Source organism: Calypte anna, chromosome 5A, assembly GCF_003957555.1.
Source record: "Calypte anna isolate BGI_N300 chromosome 5A, bCalAnn1_v1.p, whole genome shotgun sequence".
Classification (NCBI taxonomy): Eukaryota; Metazoa; Chordata; class Aves; order Apodiformes; family Trochilidae; genus Calypte; species Calypte anna.
Window position 1 is genome coordinate 32,851,929 of NC_044251.1, and position 15,983 is coordinate 32,867,911.

The window sequence follows — 15,983 nt, forward strand, 5'->3', positions numbered from 1 at the left end:
GAGGAGCTAGACTAGCTCCTGTCTGCTTTGTGGGAATTTTTTTGAGAGAGTGTTTCTTGAACTATCCAAAAGTGGTGCTTTGCTCCAACTTTTAGGCAGTTTGCATCTAGCTCCTGCCCTCTGTGCTGCAATAGCTGCCATCTGTAGATATGTAAATGCCTCTGTGAATTGGTTTATTTTCAAATGAAAAGTGGTCTCTGCTGATAATAACTCAAGATATTGGACTATATCTCAATCTGAAAAATGCAGGCATTTTACTAATCAGTTTTAATCCTGTGTACTGCATTTTTTAAAAGTTGCTTAACTGTACCTATTCTAAAACTCGTGTGTTTCATGCAGTAATTGTTTAGTCTTTTTTGTGTAATTTAATTGTTAAATTTAGGCACAAAAATTTTGCATGTTATGTTTTGAGAAACTGGTTCCCTGTGAACTTAGGATTAGAAAAAATGTGCTACAGTGAAACTGATCTTAAGACTTGCTCAGAACACCAATAAAAACGATTTGTTGCAAAAAGATAAGCTATTTCCTAAAGTAAAATGAAATCAGATCAATAATTGTAGAGTGTGTTCTTTTTATTTGGTTGGGTTTTTTTTTAATTGGATTGTCTACTGAAATAGTCTTTAGTAAAAGTTTCACTGTACATTAAATGTATCACACTGTATACTGTATTGGCATGTGTGTGTGGTTTACATATGTGTATATATAGTATTTGCACTTTAGGTCAGACTGGAGAAAATATACACACGTTTATTGTATGTTCTGCAAACAGCACACAATACAAACCTGATAACCTGTGCCCTTTTATGTTTTGAGCATTATCATGCAAACATCTTTTGCCAAAACTCACATTTTTTTCCTATTGCAGTTGAATGCACATTTGTCAGAATGTATTAATGCCCCAAGTACCTGTAGTTTTAAGCGTTATGGCTGCACTTTTCAGGTCAGTATATACCAATTGTACTTCCCAATTGATGAAAGTCTGCAAATAGAACCTAACTCTTTGACGTGAAAGTTCTGGACTTCTCTAGTCATGGTTAAGAAAAGTCATCCAGTTGCACCAAGTGATTATGCAGCAGATGTTTGGTTTTGCAGTTTAAAAGTAAACAATACAAAAAGGCCACACATTCCTGTAGTGGTTTCAGAGCTCATTTGTTAGGTACATCTTGTTGAAACAGGAAGGTGATAACATGTGAAAAACTTTTTATCTTAGAGGAAGGTCACTTTTGTTCTTCAGGAAAATAGACTAGTAACTGGAGTTGTTACTCTGAAAGTATTTATTTTCTTGAGATAAGTATGTTTATATTTTCTCTCATTTGTGTCTTAGTATTTTTATTCAGGTTAAACATAGGTTAGCACTCTTAAGACATATTTTTGTGTGCATTCATATGTTTGTGTGCACATAGGTGTACAAATCAAAACATAGCACAAAATTTAATTTTTAGAAAATGTTTTAGATTATAATCCTGGCAATCCCTGCAATATTTTTAAAATTTTGTCACAGCTAAACCTAAGAGTTTAGTTTCAGTAGTAGCATTCCAGTCCATTCCCATATTCAGCATCCCTTGTATATCTCTGGGAATTCGGATGCTTATATAATAAAGAGATTAGTCACGAACTGTCAGAATCTCCTGACAGGAAAAATGGAGTTTATCAGATGGAATGATGGATTTGTTAGGCCATGATAACTTAAAGAGACAACAGTAAGCAGCAACACTCCTGAATAAGCTACTTGATGCAGGTATTTCTGGGTTCTCAAGTAATGAGCATCATTTTTAAGTGTTAACAGTAATGCTCGTAGTGGTAGAACTGATCAGCGCTGTAACCTTGCCCACTGTTATGTCGTATGTATTGCCATTCATTTTATGTATGTATATGTGTGCATATATGTACATATATCCACATATATATTTTTAGTATTTTATATAGAGTACATACTTTGAGGATCATGGAAACCCTTTCAGTTGCTCTGCAGCATTACCTACCATCAAAGCTAATATATACCCTGCATTGCAAAACACTTACTGAGGTAGCTGTAATACAACTCAACACAGATAAAGAAAGTAGTGTGGTCTGCATCTTATGTACTCTGTATATGATCTATGTGTGTTCTGTAAACTTCTTATATAGTGGTTATTTGTAACAGCATTTATAGGTTGTGCAGAGGCACTGTACCTGAATATCACAGAGCAATCATGGTAACATCTTAGATGTCATCTTAGATGACAAACTAGGCATTGTAATATCTCTCAAAGTAGTTTAGAAAGCTGGCAGTTTCCAGTGATAATAAATTTATCTTAAATATTTGTCTTTAATACTCAACTGAGGGAAAACTTAGTGCTTATGAATCTGTTCATGGAATACAACAGAAATTTTAAATTACAGTTTGGGGAATTGGACATTTTAGGTTTTGTATGACTCAAGAGCTTTATTGTGCTTTATTTAGTGTAAAGCTACACAGAAGACTCTAAACTACAATTTATTTTGTAAATCTCGTTCATCTCGATTGTCTTTGATGTATCAAGTACACTGGGTGGAGATATATGGCAGTTGTATAAAACACTTGCTATATTAAATGTATTCATGACTTTTGTAAATTCCCAAGTAGATTTCCCTTTTCTCTACGGTTCTGCAACATGCATCTGTGAACCAAAATATGTAGTGGTGGTTCGATGTCTTGATATACTCTTTCTTTGTAGGTTTAAAAGAAGTGGAATTGGCTAAAATGTATAAATTCTTTGTTGTCACAGGGAACAAACCAACAAATTAAAGCACATGAAGCCAGCTCAGCAGTGCAGCATGTTAACTTATTGAAAGAGTGGAGCAATGCTCTAGAAAATAAGGTATATCTTCTACTCACTTCTAATTTTAATTGATTTCTTTAAATCATATAAAAGTACTGGAAGAAACACTTTTTCTGTTTAACAGCTGTTCAGCAGTACAGCTAAAGCACTAGGTAGGCTCCAAAAGGAGTCAAGCCATTTAGCTTATCTGGTACCTTTGTTATAATAAAATGCTGTGAGAAACTTGGCTTCACAACTCCATATACAATTTTCCTCATTGGTAGCTTAATTAAAACAGTTTCTTCACACAGATAGGTAGTCCAGTATTAATTATTCTCTTTGAGCTTCCTTCTTACGAAAGGGATGGTTCAAAAAGCTATGGCAGCAGTATGAGCTGTATTTTTATTACTTCAGTATTTTTGCAGAGATAACATTATTAGAAATACCCTGCAATACACTGGTTATTTATTTTATTTTTGTTCTTGGTCTCTGAAACTAATGACCTTCAAAGGTTAATTAAATTAAACACATTGTAGCTTATGGACACGATAATTTCTCCTTTACTGCTAGACCAGAATGAAGTTGATGGTTGCAGTGCTTCCTTGGGGCTCCTGCTTTTAGAATATTTGGGAAATGCTGGAAATCATAGCAGTATCATCTGCAATTTTGTGAATTGTATGAATGATTTAACCATCAGTTGTCCAGATAAAATTTAAGGCTTTGGTTTAGAAATGCAAACTTCTGAACAAATAACTTTATTTTAAAAAAAAATAATTTGAAAAAATTTCTGTTTCACATAGCTATTGAAATAATCCTGGGGTTTTTTGGGGGGAGTGTGTGAGGAAATTGCTGAATCACAAAACTGTTCTACAAGTGCAGGCAGTAGAGTCAGGAGCCTCTTCAGGTTTTTCTAGAATGGGTTTAATAAACCAACAATTCCAATGTAAGCTGAGTGTGCAGTTAAGGTCTGCATGGCTTGTGACTTCTGTCATCTCATTGCAGACTGTTAGCTCCATTTTAGCAAATGCTGCCTAGAAATCACATTTCCTTCTTGCATTTCTCATACATGGGTTTTTAGCAAAGTCCTGCAGCTGCAGGAAGCATAGTTTTAAAGCAGAAGTTAATGGGAACAGCAAAATAGTAATTTTTGTCCTCAACACAATTGTCCATGAATTGCTTTTTTTTTTTTTTCTTTAACTTGAAGCCCCACTAAGGAAACCATTGAGCCTGAGAGCAAGCTAGTGTAGGTTGGTTTTTTTCAGGTAGAATTTTTACTACATATCTGAGTCTTAGTTTGATGATCAATAACAATACTTAAATTTGCTTTTGTACTTGAATCTCTTTATTAATGTAGGAGCTGTATTTTAACAGATTTATGTCCTTTGTTCTTTTTTAATAACTCTGATTAAACTATACAATTTATTTAACATGATAGGAAAAAAAAACGTTCCCTGTGACTTACAGAACAGATCATGTTCTGCCTTTTGTCAGTGTCCTGAAAGGTGCTTTGTCATTTAAAAAATGCCCAACAAATTCTGTGTATGTTTCTAATAGAGCTAAGAGAATATACACTTCACTACTTATATATATTTTTGGTTTAACTTTCATTTAGGACATAACTGCTTATCATTGTTTGTCCATCTTTTCTTTCTCTTTCTGTCTCTCTCTCTTCTTTTCACTTCCTGCTTTGTTAACTTCTTCATAATAGAGTTGAATCACTGGAAATTCCAAGACTCTGCCAAGTTACCAGAATAGCTAACCATGTATCATATGTTAGTGACTTTATTCTAGAGAAGGGTAACAAAGTAATTTGCAACTTCATTGTTGCTCTCTTTTTTTGAGAAAAAATAATGGATGCACTGAAGAGCAACAGTGCAAAGTTAACTTAGCCAGTGAATATCACAAAAACCTTGGCAGTGCTGATGTCAGTGGAAGTCTTGTTGGTTTCTCTAGGGTCAAGATTTCATCTGGGGTACACCCTCTGATATGTTTGAAGGGGAAAGGAAAAGTTGCCTTCTTCCAGTCACCACGTTTTTTAACAGTGCTTTGTGGAGTATGCAAATGGAAAGTCTCCAGACCTGCAAAGCTTGTGCTAAGTTATGAGTTTGGTATTTGAATGATGCTGTTGGGAAAGGGTAGTAAGAGAATCAAAACTCTGTGGGGTGTATTAAAATCTGGTGTTCACTCTGTGAGAGGAGAGACTTGCCAGACTGAAACTCCCACAGTTTTATGATGTTGGAAACAATGACTTGAACATAATTTTGTGGCTTTGTCACATTCTTTAAAAAATCTGATATAGACTAATTCTTCTTTTTTAATATGTTTCTTAAATGTGGGACCTGCCTGTTTTAACCCAGTTCTTTGTGGTGTGTGTTCCATTCCTTTTTAGTAAGGGGTAATAAGCAATAGCATAACTTGAAAAAGTGCTGAATAACAGCATGCTTGACAAGGAAGGAAAAGAACCTGATTGCTGTTTGTGAAAAGGTGCTGTGTTTCCTTTACTCTGTGTTTTAACTCAAGTTCCAAAGACTTCTGGCAGATGCAGTTAGGAGACTCTAGTCTTAAGGATTTCTTATTCACAAGTTACCACCAAACTACATTTACTGACTTAGCAATGGCAGTTCTGTGGGATTAAGGGCTGCAGGACATAATTCTCTTTTTCTTCTGTTCTGTAAAACTGCGTGGAAAATCTCAGTGCAAGACAGGCCCACGTTTTTAACTTGTACAAAAATGGAAATGTAATGCTAGTGACACAGAGTGTAACTACCTTATGATTGGGAGGCCTGGGGAGGAAACAGTGAGAGAAGGGTAATGTAAAAATCCCAATTAACTGAAGAGCTCTGATTCATTAAGGAAAAGTAAGATGCAGATCTGAAATATATGGGAGGCAGAGGTACTATTTAAAATTAAAAGTCTTTCTTTAAAATTTTCTCAAGTACCTAGGTGTGGATTTGTTCAGCCTTGAGATTTTTTCTCTCTCTGCACTGGCAAAATCAGCTTTATCTTCTGTCTGTTGAGCCTGTTCTGCCAGTTTTTCCATATATAAATGCAGAACGTATATAAATGCAGAATGTATGTGTGTGTATGCATATATGCATGCTATGCTATATTGGAAAGTATATAAAACACCTATATTATGCTATCACTATCTTTTTGGGCCCCTGTCTAATGAACTTGTTGAATGCCTGTGAACTCTGGCAATCCTTTGTCTGATTTAGACTAATATAGAGATTGAAATAATTTACTTTTTTAAAGACAATAGCTTCCTGAGTCTAGGAATGCAGTGAAAAGTGATTCAACTATGATTAGAGGGGATGTAAGGTGGTGGAATTTTATACTAGTGCCCACATCAGAGTTGTAAAAATGGCTTTACCTCAAGCTAACATCTATATTGGGAGTGGTGGTGTAGGGGTTTTTTTGGGGGAACATAAAACATCCGAGTAATTTGTCTTGATGTAGAATGTTTATTAAGATTTTCCTGAGTCAAAAATAGTGCTACTCTCTGCATGGAGATCTATCTGTCAGGACATGTCTAAATGTCATCTCATGTCAAGTGTTTGTTTTCTATGTTTTTGCCACTGAACAGCCATGCCTGGTGAAAGATTAAAAAAAAAAAGAAAAAAAGAAATGTGACCCATCACCACAAAGCACTTCCTTCCCCAAACAACATTAATGATTAGAGCACAAAATAGTGTAACAGAGAATACTTCCTTTAATCCCCAAGAGATAATAATGATATTCTTCTAGCAAGGCTCATATTTTAAAAATTGGAATGAGTCACTAATGAATGAATGAATAGAATGTCAATACAGAGAGAGAATATAATCTGCAGTCTGGAGCTCTTTTAGTCTTTTCTACTAGTAGACATTGTTGGATTTTCTTTCAAATGCATGGATCCTGTCTGTATTCACTCATTTCAGGAGTCTTTATCACCATCACATTATGTGAAGCCAAGCCAATCCCATACAGATGATACTTTTCCTTAAATTTGCTACAGGTCAGTGTAGATTGGAGTAGGTGGGGAAATTACTGTTTCCCTTTCCTGACTAGCTTTTCTCTGGTATCCCTTCTGTGCAGGGCTCAAGTTCTTAACACTGATATAGAACTAAATATGTTGTTTCTTCCAAACTCCAAGCAACTCCAACCAAGTTTCTTCCAACTCCAAGTCAGTAGAAAACAAGCCATTAAGTAACAAAGTGAATAAATAAGAGGTTATGCTTGAAACAAGTTCTTTTGCTATTTTGTGTATCCCATCTGCACTTTCATTAGCCAAAGTTGTACAATACCTCACTGTGGAAGTGCAGAATTAGCTATCAGAAAGTTGGGGCCTACTTATTTATTTTCAAGACAAGGAGAGAGATTTTACTAGGGTCTCATTCCTTTCGTATGTGTAAGACAGTTTTAAAATAACAAAGTTAGAGGTATTTTTTAATAAACTTTGGCAGGAGTAATTGTAGAATTTTTTCCAGGTTGCCTTGCTCCAGAATGAAAGTTTGGAAAAGAACAAGAGTATACAAACTTTACATAATCAGATTTGTAGCTTTGAAATAGAAATTGAAAGACAGAAGGAAATGCTGCGGAATAATGAATCTAAAATACTTCATTTACAGGTAAGAAATTTAGACTCTCCCCATTAAAGCAGAAATGGTAGTAGCCTCTGTTCTATGCCTTTACACCTGTGAAGTGAGGTGTTCTAATTAATAAGGGGGGGGAGAGAGTTTACATTATCATAAAGCTATTCTGGTTTTGTTTGTTGTTGGTTTTTTTGTTTGGTTTTTTTTTCTTCTGGTCAGTAGATGTTCTGCTGTGTTTGGAGTAAGATGCTTCACTAAAACTGCAGTTGCCTAGCCTATGTTAAGACAAACTCCCTTTTTAAAAAGGGGAAAGACTGAAAATAAAAATAAAAATTTTATCTGAAGAATAATCATCATTATTTTTTCTTTTCTGCAAAAAATAACAGCTTGAGGAACTACTGTCAAATTGAGGAGAAGATTAGCACCTTAAAGCTGTCATATGCATAATATAAATTTATACTTGCTGATTTTTAAAAAATACTAATCATGAATGAGAGTGGTCTGGTGTGGAATTAATCCAAACATAGTACAATTAATTTGAATAGACCTTTAAAAATCCATGTTTCTGTTGTCCTTCTTCTGAGGAAAATGCATGTAATTATTGTTTTGCAAGTAAGTCTGAGTTTCTTACTCTGTGGGCTGGATCACCTGGCCACAAGCTAGAGTCAAACTAGAAATCCTCTGGATGCACTAGCATGGTACTTAGCACAAGCTGGAATTCATTGCCTTGGATTCAGAACTGACTTGGAATGTGGATGCTGGGAATTTGTTTGTGTGAATCTAATTACAATTAGGGAAACCTCGGGAGATACTCAGCAGGCTACTTTATAGGTATAATTTACACATTATTTTAGTATGTCTGCTGCTAGGATATCAGATACTGGCTTTAACATCCATCTTAAGGGAATGTAAATAAAAATACCCTTTTCACGTACTGTTCACTTCCAATACTGAATTGTAAATGTTGATACTCAGCAAGGATGTAAGTATCCAAACTAGAGTATGGCTAAAATGCCAAGGGTAGTACATTCAAAAGCTCAGGGTATTGAACCCTTCCTTCAGGGGTGGTTTGTAAAGAAACCTTTAGTTTGGCAACAGGAACACTTCTACTTAAAGCTCTTAGATCTTTCCATGTTCTGCCCACACAGTAACCAGTTTAGCCTGCCTTAGTCACTGTTACTTGGTCTGATGATAGGGTGTATGGCTGCATGCTTACAGTGTTGCATTCTGGCACTGGGAATCTAACCCCTGTATGTATTGATATTGCTGATTCAGTGTACCAGGAGGTAAGTTAATTTTTTAGCCTGGGGTTTTACACATGCTATCTATATAACCAGTGATGAGTGAGGAAACAAAAAAAAAAAAAACAAAAAAAAAAGCGCTGAGTTTTTCATGGTTGTCTTGATGACAGATTGTCATATCTTTGTTTTCCTCAAGCTGTAAGAGTGTCAGCAAAATCAGCTTTCAAATGGTTTATGTTTAGGAAAAAGAACCCAAAACAAATATGGTTGATAGAGTCCCACAGGTGGTTTTTTGGTTAGTAAGTACTGGAGAGGAGGATGTGTTTTGTTCTTCCCCTTCTATCCCCCCATTTGCTGCTTCTTGGCAGCAATTTTAGTTTAGCTATTTTAAGGCAAACTGTATTTTACAGCTTTTTCAACCTGATTATTTGAACCCACTGGGACTTCCTGGTTCAAGTCAGGTTGTTAAGGGCATTCTGGAAACACACCTCAGTTTGTTTTTCCCTGGTTTGCTTTCCTTTTGTTGCCTAGGAGGAGTCAAAGGAACCTGTTGTGGGCCATGCTTTTTCTGGGTTGTGTTGAGCAACCATGGCTATACAAGAGCCACAGATATTTCCAGTGTAGAACTAGCTAATTCAGGTCTGAACAAGTGTTATTTCCTTAGTCTGCCAAGTCCTGTGTGTGATAGTAATTTCTGTTGCAGTTTCAGTTTTGTTTGTCACGTATCCTTCTTTGGCTTGGGAACAGCTCTTTCACCAAGCACAATTGGCATCATCTGCACTGTGAGCATTTAACCCAATTTAACAGCATTTAACAGTTTTTAACACAACTCATGGAAATACATCAAACAAAGGTGTCTGGACATTGGCAGGAGCCTCAGCCTGGAGATGTTTTGATTCAGAGTAATGTTCTGTATGCTGGTCTGTGGGGAAAGTGTTTTTACTGAGAGAGTATGATATTTTTTGACTGCTGTCTAGTGGAAAGGAACTTTGACATCCAGTATCCATTCTTTCTTATGATTATATGGAAGCATATTAGTAAGCCAAGTCTTAAGCCGAGTGTGGATATTTATCCTTACAGGCAAAAGAAACAATGAACCAATGAATATAAAAATATTTGGTTATACTTGCCTTCAGAGGAGGAGGATGTGTGGTTTGTTTTCAGTCAAGTAGTCCCTTTGGTTCCTTTTCTAGTGCCTTCTTTAGCTTTTCAGTTTTTCTTTATTGGTTATAATGGAGAGGGCCATTAGGAGCAGCTGAAAGACGGAAGTCTGCAAATACAGCTTTTTTTCAGTTCCTTGTGACATTTTCTAAATTCTTTCAGTAATAGTAGTGCTAAAATTCTGGAAATAGCTTATTAGAAATACCAAACAAAACCTAGATTAAAATCAGCATCAGTAAGAGCCCTCAGTGGTTTGCCAGGCATATAACTCTGGATTAATGATCTGGAGAATTCAGTTGCTAGAATAAAGAGTGCATTCAGAAAATTGATACCTACTTGAAAATTTATGAGTACAGTGTGAGACATCTGTGTGCTTTCTAATGGAATAATTAGGGAGAGTGAAATTCTCCACTGCTTCATTAAATTCAGATATAGTGCATCAGTACCTCCCAGCATGAAGGAGGTCGATTCCCTATAGGGTAAAAAGATAGAGGTCCCATTGCTTTTTAAAAGCAGAATGCAGGTCTATTTCTGATTCTTCTGTACCTCTTGAATTCTTCTGAAGAGATACAGATACAGAGGAGAGAAGATACTACATGCTTACAAGTGTATAGTTGAAATAGCAAAAAACCCAGAATTGGTTGTGCTTCTGCAAAGCAGATTGATGGAGAGAAGTTGGTCCCTAATAACAACTTTTAGTAAACTTCTCCCAAATGAACCTTGTTATTCTTCTATATCTTTACAGCTTTTCCAATTAGTTTAAAAATGTATTTATTAATTTTGCTGGTGCTAAGAGGTCCCAGTCAGAAATTAGAGCATCTCTGTGTAAGGCACTGTGCAAACCCAAATTCATGTTATTGTTCTTGCATTGGAGAGTTCCATCTTTTGTGCAAGCAGAGATCAGACTTGGGCACACCATCAGTTCACTTTTCCATGTTAGCTGTGAAGTAATGGCTAGATCTTGTCACTCTGCTCTTAACAATATTAATGCAGGCCATTTTGTGGTGTGGTTCCTTTTATATGTATAGCTAACAGCCTTTTTTTTTTCTTCTTTCTTTTTTTTTCTTTTTTTCTGATTACCATCAGTCCAAGTGAGAGGGTGTGACTGCATTGGTAGCTTATGATTAGTACATCCAGGCAAGTTGTTTAATCTATTTAATGGGACCATGCCCTGCATTTATGATTCAGTCAGTACACAGCTTTCCTTCACAAAGTCGTAAGCTGCAAGTGAGATAATGAGCTTGTTTAAAACCACCAATACAGAAATAAATAGTTAATCCTGAAATATGTTACATTACTTAGTGGTTTTGAGACACAACAAAATAAAACCTCCTAGATCTTGCTTTAGCTATCTGGCTGATCAAATTGACAGCCTTCAGTGAATCGTTGTACACTCTCAGTATAACTGAAAACACATGATTAAAACCAAATGCCTAAAAGAGGAAATGCAGGTTCGTGAGGCAGAAGGGTTTTTCCCCATCAATGGGAAACACTGAATCCACATGGCTAACCAGAAGGCAAATGCAAAATGACTCTATTTTCTTGTTTTGTACTCAACTAGAGTTGTTCTTTAAGAAGTGAAAAATTTTTATACGTATTGTTGGCACTATATGACTATAAAGTATAAAGTTAGATTTGGAATTTAACTGTAGGTGGTAGCAAAAGTAGTTTCTTTTCTCAAATATTTGTGTTACTTTATGAAATTCACAACTGATTATGGGGTTCTGGCTAAAATTCCTGCTAGTCCAAATTAGCTGTGATAACGTAAAGTGCTGTGTATTACTTGCATCAGATTTGAGGTAGACTGGGACATATGCTCTCCTTTATATTTGTGATATATTGAAGTGCTTCCAATGTCCCTCTTTTGGGATAATATCAGCTTTTCTATGCATTTTTTTAACATTATATTTCATGCCATTTCAAAATCAGCTGGGGTTTTTGTCTTTGTTTTCTTAAAATGATTCAACCAGCAAGCATCTCTGGGACATGTGGCTTTTTTCATTTACCAATTAAGGGGGGGAATTTTAAAAGTGGTTAAGGGGTCAGTATTGATAGTTCTGCTCACAGGGCTTCCACTATGACCACGGGCATTTAACACCGTAGGCTTTGGTAACACTGATGTGAGCTCGGAGCTTGCTAATACTGCTGTATCTGCTCATGCACGTACTCCTGCTCTGTCCGTGCAAGGGTACTGTTGTTTTTCTGGAGTGTGGTAAGTTGTTTTGCTGTTACCCAACGATAAATGCATGTGAGCAACTGCTTGATTCACACCATGGTAAGTTGTTATTGTGCCCATCCTTTGTTGCTTATGTACTCTGACATGAAACCCAGCAAATATGAACCCTAAGATCAATGTAGAGACATCCAGAATATTGTTCTTGCATTGAAAGGTTTTTCAAAATAAAGACCAGACCACACTAACTATTCTCTTTAAAAAAGAAATTTTATTGGTAAGTCTGCTGGTGCTCTAATGTTAATATCTATGCAGCACTAAAGGATTTTGTAAGTGTTTTATAAATACTTGGGCTATTCATCTAAATTTTCAAGGTTTGTGTCGTTAAAACATTTGATGTAAGTGGAAATAGTTTGTACAGAAAATGTCTTTTTTATATATATATAATCCTTGTTTAATTTGCACAAATTAATGTATTTTTGTTATTTTAACTCATAACTTATTGTTTTATAAAGCGGGTGATAGACAGTCAAGCAGAGAAACTGAAAGAACTGGACAAAGAAATCCGTCCCTTCCGACAGAACTGGGAGGAGGCTGACAGCATGAAGAGCAGTGTAGAATCCCTCCAGAACAGGGTGACTGAGCTGGAAAGTGTTGATAAAACAGCAGGGCAAGGAGCTCGAAATACAAGTAAGCATAAGCACAATGGACTGAAGTAGTTGGCGGCGCTGTCAGGAGAAAAATTATGTCCTATGAATGGCACTCCCACTGTGATTTTTATGTGGCAGCATCAGCAATGTTCATTCTTCTGATTTTTTAATAGGAAACTGCATAATCCGTTTGTTGATGGTGCTTTCACACTGTTTCTTAGGCTTGATTATTGTCTTTTATTTTGTGTTCTTGACCTTTGTCTTGATTACAATGTTAGTTTGTTTTAAATAGTTTCTCAACAGATCTTTGACAGCTAATAGCTTTCAGCCACTTCTTTAAAGACAGTTTAGGTGTATTGACAAGTGTTCTTTTATTACTCTTCTCCTCCATGAATGGCTCAGCAGTATGGTTATCAACCTGAAACCACCTGTTCTGGTATCTCTGGTATCTCTTACAGAGATATATTTGATCTGAAGAAAACTGTTGAGACCTGCTTCTGAAAAAGATTTCTGTTGGGCTTGCTGAATAAAGTGAAAAGTAACGTATAGCAAGGCAGTGTAGATCACATGTAGGTGTTTGAATGGTTGGGACAAAGAACTTAGTGTTTAAAATAGATCTTTATAAAACAAGCCTGCCTTCTGAATTCATCTGCTTCTCAGTACTGTGTGTTGGCCAGTTCCTGTGAGGGAAAAGGGACATAAAAAGCAGTCCTCCCTCCAACTAAATTAGTGACTGTATAATGCAGAGCTAAGCTTAAATTTTCAGTTGTTTTATGATGAGCTTTTAGAGAAGATCATAGAATCATAGAATCGACTGGGTTGGAAGGGACCTCAGAGATCATCAAGTCCAACCATTGATCCACTACCGTTGCAGTTACCAGCCCATGGCACTGAGTGCCACATCCAGTCTCTTTTTAAATATCTCCAGGGATGGAGAATCCACTACTTCCATGGGCAGCCCATTCCAATGCCTGATCACCCTCTCGGTAAAGAAATTCTTTCTAATATCCAACCTAAACCTCCCCTGGCACAACTTAAGACCGTGTCCTCTTGTCTTGCTGAGAGTTGCCTGGGAAAAGAGCCCAGCCCCCCCCCGGCTCCAACCTCCTTTCAGGGAGTTGTAGAGAGTGATGAGGTCTCCCCTGAGCCTCCTCTTTTCCAGGCTGAACAGCCCCAGTTCCCTCAGCCTCTCTTCATAGGATATGTGCTTAAGTCCCTTCACCAGCTTAGTTGCCCTTCTTTGGACCTGCTCCAGGACCTCAATATCCTTCCTAAACTGAGGGGCCCAGAACTGGACACAGTAAAAAACAATAACAATATTTTAACTATATATATATATATATATATGTATGTATATATATATGTTATATATATATAACAATATAACAATATATAACAATATTTTGAGTCATCAGCAATGTTTCTGAATTGCAGAGGGATTATGTAGGATGTGTGACTGCTTCCAAGGTCTTCATGGGTAATAGCAATCTAGAGATAATGCTACCAGACCTCCTCTCAGAAAAATGGAAAACTCTGACCAACCAATTCTTAATGATCCCCATTAGAATGGAATATTTGACTTTTACTGCATGTGTGATTGACACATATGTTTGTAAAAATCCCACCTAATGTGGATACCAGCTGGCAAACTGTTTCTGCGGAAATTCCTTCATTGGTGACTGCAGACAGCTTGATTCTTGGGAGGAAAATGTTTTCATATACAATAGCAGCATTGGTGAATGATTTTTTAGAGTCTTTAGAAAAAAAAACAACTTTCCCACTCTCATCCTTTCCTTTTCCTGATAGGCCTGCTAGAGACACAGCTGAGCAGACATGATCAGATGCTGAGTGTTCATGATATTCGGCTGGCTGACATGGACCTCCGCTTCCAAGTGTTAGAAACCGCGAGTTACAATGGAGTCTTAATTTGGAAAATTCGAGATTATAAACGTCGGAAGCAAGAGGCAGTCATGGGGAAGACTCTGTCCTTGTACAGCCAACCCTTTTATACTGGATACTTTGGCTACAAGATGTGTGCCAGAGTTTACCTTAACGGAGATGGCATGGGAAAGGGGACGCACTTGTCGCTGTTTTTTGTCATCATGCGTGGGGAATACGATGCGTTGCTTCCTTGGCCATTCAAACAGAAAGTGACTCTCATGCTCATGGACCAGGGACCGTCTCGGCGCCACTTAGGAGATGCTTTCAAGCCAGATCCAAACAGCAGCAGTTTCAAGAAGCCAACTGGAGAAATGAACATTGCCTCTGGCTGCCCCGTCTTTGTGGCTCAAACTGTTCTGGAGAATGGAACGTATATTAAAGATGATACTATTTTTATTAAAGTCATAGTGGATACATCGGATCTACCAGACCCCTGACATACAATGGGGGAGGCGGATTAAACAGAAGACAACTCCTTTTGGGGTTTTTATATCAGTTTGTCTTCAATCAGAGGTCCTAAAGCTCACAGAACCACCTTGTGGAACAGATGGAAGAGTTTGAAGGCATAACTGCATAGGGTCCAATTGCGAAAGTAGCAACACATTAAGAAATCATACCATGGTATATTTTTTAATAGAACTAGCAACACTTAAGCTCTGAGGAATCACTTATCCCTCATGAGGATAATGATTTTGTTCAGAGAAGATTTTTTTTTTTTAACTTATTAATGATCTAGTCAATTGGAGGTGAAAAGACATACCGTATGTGCTGAATAAATTACTGACTTTTATTTCTTTAAGCTAGAATACAAAACAAAACAAAAAAAAACTTCACACGTGGGCTAGCTGGAACTTGTCAGCATGTTAAAAGAAGAAATGATGAAGTAATGTTGCAATTATAATATTATTTGAAAAACTGAGGTGCAATCTTGTCTGAAATATAGTATATTGTCTTTTTAAGGCCTCACCTGGTCTCTGTTTTAATAATTACTTTGTCAGAAGATCTTGGAAAAGTATCCATGTCTTCTCAAAAGTATCTGAATCAAAATCATATTTTTATTTAAAGTTATATTGTTACAGAAAACATTTTATTTTCAAACTGTTGATAGACTGATATTTCTTGGAAGAAAAATAGAAGATATCAAACACTGGTTATCACTTGTGATAGGAAAAAAAAACTATTCAATTCTGTTATTTCTCTTTAGAAATGTAAACCTACAATATATGTCGTAGTTAATGACACTATTTCAAAATTAAGGAAAAATCACTCATGGATGCTGTGCATCATTATCAGACTTATAATTGTTTTCACCCTAAAATAGGGCATTTGTTGAACTTTGGAGTTCTAAACGGAATCCTGTACATTTTTTAAAGTTCTGCCCCATGCTTTCCAATCAAGCTATATATGTTGCACATTAAGCTGTCAGCAGTATATAGTATTTTCAGTATTGGGGAGGAGGATTA

General features: G+C 36.5%; 1 protein-coding gene across 1 annotated transcript in view; it reads left to right on the top strand.

Moving 5' to 3' along the window:
- TRAF3 (TNF receptor associated factor 3) overlaps window positions 1-15,313 on the top strand; it is a 62,202-nt gene extending 46,889 nt beyond the window's left edge. Inside the window, exons 9-13 of the mRNA XM_030452039.1 lie at window positions 866-940; window positions 2,748-2,840; window positions 7,250-7,390; window positions 12,445-12,619; window positions 14,386-15,313. Coding sequence (XP_030307899.1) covers window positions 866-940; window positions 2,748-2,840; window positions 7,250-7,390; window positions 12,445-12,619; window positions 14,386-14,957 — 1,056 coding nt within the window. The 3' untranslated portion in view covers window positions 14,958-15,313. The remainder of the gene's footprint in view (window positions 1-865; window positions 941-2,747; window positions 2,841-7,249; window positions 7,391-12,444; window positions 12,620-14,385) is intronic.
- Window positions 15,314-15,983: the final 670 nt, after the last annotated feature.